Source organism: Solanum stenotomum, chromosome 8 (assembly GCF_019186545.1).
Source record: "Solanum stenotomum isolate F172 chromosome 8, ASM1918654v1, whole genome shotgun sequence".
Classification (NCBI taxonomy): domain Eukaryota; kingdom Viridiplantae; phylum Streptophyta; class Magnoliopsida; order Solanales; family Solanaceae; genus Solanum; species Solanum stenotomum.
In genome coordinates this window covers 3,754,430-3,763,814 of record NC_064289.1, presented here as the reverse complement: position 1 = coordinate 3,763,814, position 9,385 = coordinate 3,754,430, and the positions used below count along the sequence as shown (strand labels likewise).

Genomic DNA, 9,385 nt, shown 5'->3' with positions numbered 1-9,385 from the left:
GGAAGACTAAATAGGGACACGTGGCGCAATCTTATCCATCGATAAATGTCGGATCAGTGGATAAGATTATGACACGCGTATGTCTGTTAGTATAAAGGGTATATATGCTCTAGTTTTTGGACGGCATGGGCACCAATGTCCCATAAATATGACGGAGGATATTTGCATATCATTTACGATAGTTCGGGGGTATATTTGTCCTTTTCCCCAAAAATAAAACCGATCCAAAATTGACAGACTTGATAACATCAAAAAGTATTATATACAAAGAAAATATCAACGGACGTCCTTTGATATATCATCGGTTTCTAAAGTCTATCGATTGTCTTTTTCTTAAAAAAATCATAGAATAACAAATGAAATCCTATTTTGTTGCGTTGGGTTTTACTAAAAAAAAAAAAAAGTAGTAAAAACGTAAAATTAGCTCATGAAAATATGATTTGCCCAATTTGTTAAAGTTAACTAGTCTATCTATTAACACAGTTCACTTTGATCGACCTGATTCAGCCCATCTAAAACTGGGTTAAAACCTCACCGAATTGATCAATAAGAAATTTTTTAATTTTTTTTTTTGTTTAATTTGTTATATATCATAATAAAGAATAAAATTACTTATAATCAAACAAATTATATAGTATTCGGAAAATGGTCAAAATTACCATCGAACTATTCGAAATAGTTCATATATACCCTTTATTTATGTTTGGGATCAAAACTACATTTGCCGTCTATGTTTTGAACCACAAATACCCTTAAAACGTTATATTTGCCATATTTGCTGACATGACAGTCCACCTAGGCAGTTCAACATGAAAAAAATCCCTTCCTCTCAATCATGTTGTTCTTCCTTGTTCATCTATATCACAATTTTTTTTTGAAACAAAAATATCAAAAATAGTTCTTTCATTGTTCTTGTTTGAGTTATTGTTCGGACTTTGAAATTCCAATTTTGAAGTGCTTTGAAGTTCGTTTGAGATAGTAGTTGTGTGTTGAATGATCAAGTTTATTGTTTGGGTTTTGATGTCATCGAATCTGAGACTGAAAATTAAATTCTCAAGGTTGAAAGATGTTGAAGAACTCTTGCAGTCATTCTTTTTGTGTTGAAACTCAAAAATAGTTACTCATTTGAAAGTTTGTTGGTGAGAAATTTCTAGCTTTTGTTGGGTTTTTAAGTGCAAAAATTTGAAGAGATTTAATTGAATGTTACTAAAAATTGCTTGGATATTGCAATTGAAGCTGGAATTTGACATTTAACCACTGATTTTTTAGTTTGAAGATTTACATTTGAAGATTTGAGTTGAAATCTTAAAAAAATATACGAAAGAGTTCTTAATTAGAAAATCTAAAATTGTTTTTGTGAATCTGTGACCCCAAAACCCAAACAATGAACTCGATCCTTCAACACGCAATCACAACCTCAAACAAACTTCAACACACTTTGAAATTGGAGTTCCAAAGTCCGAACAACAACTCAAACACGAACAATGGAAGAATTAAATTTGATTTTCTTATTGCGATAAGGATGAACAAGGAAGAACAACATTATTGAGAGGTTTTGTCATGTTGGACTGCCTGGCTGGACTGTCATGTCAGCACTAATGACAAAGATAACGTTTTAAGGGTATTTGTGGTCCAAAACATAGACAACAAGGATAGTTTTGATCCCAAACATAATTAAATAGTATAGATAAGCTATTTCGAATAACTTGAGGGTAATTTTAACCATTTTTCGTATAGTATTTGCAGAATTTGGTAGAAATATTGGGCTTATACCCATTTTGACCGCACATTTATTAACTCCGTTTAATTTGACCCCCTAAATTTAGTCAATTCACCATTTAATACCCCTATTTTTCGTACTTTAACTCCAATTTAAAGTCTTGGTGTAAAAAAAAAGATTAATTACATAATATTTAATAATGAAGCCTAATCCTAATTAACTGTTATTATAGTCAGAGTCCAAAGTAATCTTGTGCCATAAATTTGGCAGAAGACAAGTTGCAAGAGAATATAACAATTACCGAATTAATTACCTAGCTAAAGGTATAGTTGTAGACTAAACTGCTTAAACTAAAGTTAAATTAGCCGATGGATGTATAATTGACTTATATATTTTTATTGGGAAAAATAACAAATATACCCTAAACTATCGTAAATGGTATGCAAATATCCTCCGTCATATTTTTGGGACAATGAAGCCCCTGCCGTCCAAAAACTAGAGAGCATATATACCCTTTATACTAACGGACATACACGTGTCATAATCTTAACTTGACATTTATTAAATATTAGATCGACGGGTAAGATTGTGTCATGTGTCCTTATTTAGTCTTCCGTTAGAGTGAAGGGCATATATGCTTTAGTTTTTGGATGGCAAGGGCATCAATGTCCCAAAAATATGACAAAGGATATATGCATACCATTTACGATAGTTAGGGGGTATATTTGTCTTTTTTTCTTTTTTATTTGAAGAATTATATATGACATGATTTGCCTAAAAATAGATTTAGCTACAACAATGTCAAAGCAACAAATTAAATTGTATATAATGAATGTAATGCAATTAGCTCAAATCATGTCATATATTATTCTTCAAATAAAAAAATATTAGCTCAATTGAAGCCAATAAGGAAAAGATGAATTAAGGACAAAATCAAATAAGATATATAGAGAGGTAGACAATTTGCTTGATAGATGGAGAAGAAATGAAGATGAGAATTCAAGCTTGAACTCTAAGGTAATTTTTGTTTTATTTAATAAAAAATAAGGTAAGGATCGATGTTAAATTCTATCGCGATCACCACGAGAGGTGAAAGCCTGAATAGATGTAAATTAAGGGAGTTGTACACGATTAATTAGCTTAGAAATAGCCATATAGGATAAGAAAGATGTGAAAATAAAATTCCAGAAGAAGTCTAGCTACCAGAAGAATTGATTAGGCATTTAAGATATTTATCTTAATCACATTTAAATATTGTGCAAGTAATTAATTGATTAAAACTATAATTATAGACTTTTGAAAACAAGCGTTTTTTTTTTTGGGACTAAAACAACCTTGAGTTTAGTTTATTAAAAACTTTGATGTGAACGTTTAAAACATTTTTTTCTAGAATTTTTCCAGAAAATTATTTCATAACTTTTTTTCTTCAAAAAATTGTCCAAAACGCCATTTAAGTAAAAGCTGCAGCAGCCTCTATCAGCAAAGCCTAATCTACTTATGCTTTCGTTGACAAGAGTGTTCTCACTTTTAATTTGGTTCTTCTTTCAACAAATAAATTGTGACAGTTTGATTGCGGAATTTATTTTATATTTATTTATTTGACATAAACATAAAATACAAGTAAATTTTTACTTTTACACATAACTGATCTTTTATTATTAAAATAGTATGCCGAAGCTAGCGATTGCAAATTTTGATTCACGATAAAGAAATAACATAGCAAAATATATAATCTCCACCGTAACGTCATCTTTGTGTGTTTTAGGAGGTCTATTTCAACATGAATAATGTGTCGTCAATCATATGTCAAAAATGGGCAATATGAATGCATGTGAGAAATAAGTATAGTTGGTAACTTAATAAAAATATAATTAGTAGTTCTTCTATATANATATATATATATATATATATATATATATATATATATATATATATATATATAGTACTGATGGTGTAAAAGATTGTTAGTACATATAACTTAAATCCAAATTAATAACATTTGACAAGAGAAGTAATTTTGGTGGTCAGAGTTACCTGATTCCTATTGCTAGTAGGACGTGACAAATACCCGTGGAATTAGAAGGGAAAACAAAAGTTGGCAAGAGAAGATTGTCAAAATTACAACATTTTTTTGGTCAACTTCATATTACCTTACTCCCCCTATATAAGTATCAATGAATTTACTGAGTTCCCTCATCAACTCACAAAACACTTCTAAGTATAGTTGAAGATATAATAATATGAATATGGCAACAATAACCAAAATGTTGTTTATTTCTTTTGCTTTCCTTTCAAGTGCATTTCTTGCAAGATCTGGAGAAGTTGGTACGTTAAATGTATTTTATTATTAGAAATAGAACCCTCGAGTGTCTTTTTAATTTGCAATATTAACGTCCTTTAATCTGCGTTATATCTTTTAGCTGATTTGATAATACAAATAAAACTTCTTCTACACTAACATATTAGTGAATAAAGTTGTGATCCTTTTGGGGAATTGATGTAGATGATGAGAGTGAGTTTAGTTACGTTGAAAACGCGGAGAATGGACCAGCTAACTGGAGCAATATTCATCCAAATTGGATCAAATGCAAAACTGGAAAAATGCAGTCTCCAATTGATTTTCCTAACAATAAGGTTGAAATTGTTTCCAATTTAGGAATACTTCAAAAATTCTACAAACCATCAAATGCCACTCTCTTGAACAGAGGCCATGATATAATGGTACGTACGTTTAAATTTAAAAAATCGACTTTGATCATGATATTATAAATTGAAATTATTTTGTAATAAGTGAATTAAGTATTAATTTATAAATACTGTAGTTGAGATGGGATGATGGAGGATTTTTGAAGATAAATGGCACTCAATATCGACTTAAACAAGTTCATTGGCACACACCTTCTGAACATACTATCGATGGAAAAAGGTATATTCATAAAGCGTGTGTATATATGTATATATATACTGATAGTGTAAATAGTTTTATTAAGAATTATTCGCGTATATCAAATGAAGGTTTGATATGGAGGGTCATTTGGTACATGAAACGAATGATGGAAAGAATATTGCAGTCATTGGAATCCTTTACGAGATTGGATTATTTCCTGATCTCTTCCTAACTATGGTAAACACAAATTTATTTGTTACGCTATCAATATACTTTAATCGATTTTATATTTTTAAATTTTTTGACATTATTATTTATTTGTAATTATCACAGATAGAGAAGGATTTAGAAGCTCTTAGACTTGCAGATCAAAAAGCCATTGGAATTAATTATCCAAATCTAATAAAAATAGATGAAAAAAGATATTACAGGTATATGGGCTCCTTAACAGTACCACCTTGCACTGAAAATGTTATTTGGACTATTGATGGAAAGGTAAATCAATTAAACCCGACTCATTATTATCAAAATTTAATATAATTATTTACATTTTTCAAAGTAATTTTAATTATTTTATTTTTTTTAAAAAAAATATTTTCAGGTTAAAACTGTAACCAGAAAACAAATTCAACTGCTCCGAGATGTTGTTCATGATGTGAGTTTCTAACATAAAATTTTAATTATGTTTCGAAAATCTGCTTGTTTATATGTTGTATCTATTTTTCATTTCGAATTTGACATCATTTACTATTTAAATTATCTCAGGGATTCGAATACAATGCCAGACCAATTCAGCCATTAAACGGACGTCCTATCAAATTCAACAAACCTTGGTCATTTGCTTGATTAGGGAGTATTTAATAACCTTCCCATAATTAATCTAGTTCTATCTTTATTAATAAATCGGTAGGGATCATGTCAAACCCTCATCCGTTACCAAGAAGCTTTAATTTAAGAAAATAAATTAAGTTATTATATTGTCTATCGATGATAATAACGGTGTTTAGAACTAGAAATATATATGATTTTATGTTACAAATAATTGTATCATAAGTATCTCATTGTATCAATTGTATCAGTAATAAGTATTACTCGTAATATGTTCTGCATATGTTACGTACGTGTGTAGGCACGTTGATTTGTTGGTGCTTCATTGTGAAATTAATTAGCAAAATACATCGTCAACTTTGGAAAACATTAGAATAGTGAAACACGTACGACAACTAACTTGGGACGAAGAAATAAATCCTGATTTAATTAGTAGAACCTTTAATTTTTTTCAGTTCTGTTATTAGAATATATTCCTATAATAGACTTTAATTTAACAAAAATGGAATGGATGCAAAAGACCAGAATCATTTAGTCTAGGCTGTAAATTGTTACCAATCAATATATAGCAGTAAAACAAAGAAATTAGTCCTAATTATAAGTATTTGAGACTTAACGTCATTTCTGTTACCAGATTTAGTTTATTGGATGGGAATAACGTATGCAATAACGTAACATGCTAAGATCCAGAATAAGCAAAAGAGAAATTGACAAATTAAAGGAGAGATTTCGTAAGAACTTTAATTAATCCATTATTACATTGAAAATTTGACACGAAAAAAAAAGTCATATTTACTTGGTGAGTAGTCATGTAAGTGTACACACGTAAAATATACTTCTGTTCTAATTTATGTGACAATTTTTTCATTACGAAAATTCAAATAAGTCTATCTGTGACCGTAATTTCCAAATATGTTTTAAATGTCTTGAATTATCAATTATTGTGACTTGCAGTAATTTATATGTAGTTTCCAAATATATAAATATTATTTTTAAAAAAAAAAACTTAAAGATCATGTCTTAATCCATGATTAATACTAAATTGTTTGACTCAAGAAATTCAAATTGTGTCACATAAATTGAGACAGAGAAAGTAATGATTTTTTTTGGAGAAAATGACTTGAAAACTAGTGATTGTGTGCAAAATATATACAAATATAAAAAGTATACTATATATATATTCGATACTTTTTTACATCGTAAAGTCATCTTGATGTGTTTTAGCAATGCTTATTTCAACATGAATATATAACCATCGACCATAATGTACCATCACTCATGTCAAAAATGGGAAATATACATTCATGTGAGAAATAAAAGGAGAATTTATTATCATCAATTTAATAGAATTTCGAATTTTCAATCAGCAATTAAACTCAAGAGAAAATCAGTCAAAATTACAACTTAATTTTGGTTAGCTTCATATAACGTTACCCCCCCCTATATAAGTCTCTATAAATTTACTGAGTTTCCTCATTAACTCACAAAATATTTCAACGGTTGAAGATATAATATGAATATGAATATGGCAACAACAATGAAAATCTTCTTCTTTTCTTTTCTTTTCCTTTCAAGTGCATTTCTTTCAAGATCTCTAGAAGTTGGTACGTTAAATGTATTAATTAGAATTTTTTTAGCTCGTGTTCATATAAGATGATTTAATAGTGTTATTTCTTTTCTTTTTTTTGTACCATCAGTGTACATAGTTGTAAGTTTCTTAATTATGTCTGAGTAAATGTAGATGATATGAGTGATGAGTTTAGTTATGACAAAAAAGCAAAGAACGGACCAGCTAATTGGGGGAAAATCTCGAGTAACTGCAATGGAAATTTACAGTCTCCAATTGACCTTGTTAACAAAATGGTTGAAGTTGTATCAAATTTAGGAATTCTTCAAAAATACTACAAACCATCCAATGCCACTCTCGTGAATAGAGGACATGATATCATGGTACGTAAGAAAATTGTATCATTATAGTATATAGTAATATATATTGTGGATAATATATCATCACTCATATTGAAATAAAATTTTAAGTTGTGATTATAATATATATTTATTTATAAATGCAGTTGAGATGGGATGGTGATTCAGGATACTTGAAGATTGATGAAACTCAATATCAACTCCAACAAATTCATTGGCACACACCTTCCGAACATAGTATCGATGGGAAAAGGTATTATATATATTTATTGCGATTAGAGATAGAGTCATGATTTAAAGTTTATGAGATTCGTGATTCTACTCTTTTTAAGTTATTGGGTGCTAATTAATCTATTCAATTTGTTATACTTGATTCATAGTATGGGTGTTAAATCTAATGTCCAGGTGTGATTTTAGACATAGATTCTTCAATTTCTGAAATAAAACTGATATATTTAAAAACTATACAAAAAGTAATATAAATCATAATAGTTAACAATTTTAAAGATTTGAGAAAATTATAATCCAGGAAAATATATCCTTTGTTAGAAATATAACGTACGCAAAGAGAAAAATTATTATTATTTACACACTCATCTACATAATCTCAACCAAGTTCTTTTTTTTTTTTTGTTTTTGAATAAATATAATTCAGGTATGATATGGAGGCTCATTTGGTACATATGAGCAGTGATGGAAAAATTGCTGTCATTGGAATCCTCTATGAAATTGGATTATTGCCTAATGATCTCCTAGCCATAGTAAACACAATTTTTTTTTTATGCTAGCAGTATAATTTAATCGATCGATCTAATTATTTTTTTCAGGTTCTTGATATTGTTTGCTTATGTAATTACAGCTAGAGGGTGATTTAATAGCTCTTGCTGATAAAAGAAGTGCAGAAAAAGCCATGGGAATACATGATCCAAATATAATAAAATTGGATGACATTATATATTACAGATATATTGGCTCCCTAACTACTCCACCTTGCACTGAAGGTGTTGTTTGGACTATTGATGGAAAGGTAATTAAATTTGCCTAAATTCATTATTATGATGAAAATTAAGAGTAATTAAGTATTCCCATTTTAGTATTAATTTTAATTATGTGATTTTTTTTCTCTTTTTCAATTTCATAGGTTAACAGTGTAACGGCAAGTCAAATAAAACTGCTCCAAGATGCTGCTGTTAACGTGAGTTGCTACCCCAAAATTATTAATTTGTTTTTTTCTTTAAAAAACTTTTGTTTATATATTTTTTCTAGCGTAATGCATGCCTAAATTAATTTTTCCGATACTAATTTTCAATTTACCTTCAAAATGCTATTATTTTTATCACTTACATCATTCAATTGATGTCCAAGCGCCTATTAAAATAATTTTCTTTTTACTATATATTAAAATTTGTGCGACAAGAAAAAGGTGGTTCTTCAATTTTTTAAAAATTGTAGAATCTACTTATATTTAACTCTTTTCAATTCAAAATAAGTAAACTTTTAGCATATATTTTTCCTTCTTAAAAAGTGTGTCATACCTCAAAAATTTATTTATTTTGGACGAAAGGAACTTCTTGATTTTTCTTCTCATGTTTATCTCAGGGATTTGAATCCAATGCCAGACCAATTCAGCCATTAAACGGACGTTCTATCAAATTTAACAAACCTTAGTAATTTCATTGATTGGCTAGGTTAACTTTAAACTAGACGATGGTTCGCTACGATCACTTATTAATAGCCTTGATTTTGTGTGGCAACTGTTCCTACATACGATCGACGAGGAAAATAATACAGCATTACATGTGTAGTTACGTACCTAATTTATACTGTATGAGTTCTCTATTTAGCAATAAGAATTAAGAAGTAATATAGGATATTTCTTTATAAATTCTTGAAGGATTTTCTACACCAATATATCTTCTTATACTATTTTTGCTTCCTTTACCCCCAAAAAGTGTCCTGACAAAAAAAATATATAAAACAATAAAAGCGGACCATGCTATTTTGTGTAACTTATTCACATTTCA

General features: G+C 28.9%; 2 protein-coding genes across 2 annotated transcripts; both read left to right on the top strand.

The window, feature by feature from the left end:
• The first annotated feature begins 3,928 nt into the window (after positions 1–3,928).
• Positions 3,929–5,686, top strand: LOC125874245 (bifunctional monodehydroascorbate reductase and carbonic anhydrase nectarin-3-like). Its single transcript, XM_049555091.1, has 7 exons — positions 3,929–4,045; positions 4,224–4,441; positions 4,543–4,646; positions 4,736–4,844; positions 4,941–5,102; positions 5,209–5,262; positions 5,373–5,686. Exons 1-7 carry the CDS (start codon positions 3,961–3,963, stop codon positions 5,451–5,453), a joined length of 813 nt encoding a protein of 270 aa, XP_049411048.1. The 5' UTR covers positions 3,929–3,960; the 3' UTR covers positions 5,454–5,686.
• A 1,268-nt stretch (positions 5,687–6,954) lies between these two features.
• On the top strand, positions 6,955–9,040 carry LOC125874378 (bifunctional monodehydroascorbate reductase and carbonic anhydrase nectarin-3-like). The gene is made up of 7 exons (XM_049555257.1): positions 6,955–7,039; positions 7,177–7,385; positions 7,508–7,614; positions 8,017–8,122; positions 8,221–8,388; positions 8,503–8,556; positions 8,961–9,040. Exons 1-7 carry the CDS (start codon positions 6,955–6,957, stop codon positions 9,027–9,029), a joined length of 798 nt encoding a protein of 265 aa, XP_049411214.1. The 3' UTR covers positions 9,030–9,040.
• The last annotated feature ends 345 nt before the right edge of the window (positions 9,041–9,385 follow it).

Bases quoted from the DNA above. Each gene is read 5' to 3' on its own strand.
- LOC125874245 (XM_049555091.1), top strand. From the start codon at position 3,961: ATGAATATGGCAACAATAACCAAAATGTTGTTTATTTCTTTTGCTTTC. The intron at 4,647-4,735 runs GTATATTCATAA...TATCAAATGAAG, and splicing joins CATACTATCGATGGAAAAAG to GTTTGATATGGAGGGTCATT. The intron at 5,103-5,208 runs GTAAATCAATTA...AAATATTTTCAG, and splicing joins TTTGGACTATTGATGGAAAG to GTTAAAACTGTAACCAGAAA.
- LOC125874378 (XM_049555257.1), top strand. From the start codon at position 6,955: ATGAATATGGCAACAACAATGAAAATCTTCTTCTTTTCTTTTCTTTTC. The intron at 8,389-8,502 runs GTAATTAAATTT...TCAATTTCATAG, and splicing joins TTTGGACTATTGATGGAAAG to GTTAACAGTGTAACGGCAAG. The intron at 8,557-8,960 runs GTGAGTTGCTAC...TGTTTATCTCAG, and splicing joins TCCAAGATGCTGCTGTTAAC to GGATTTGAATCCAATGCCAG.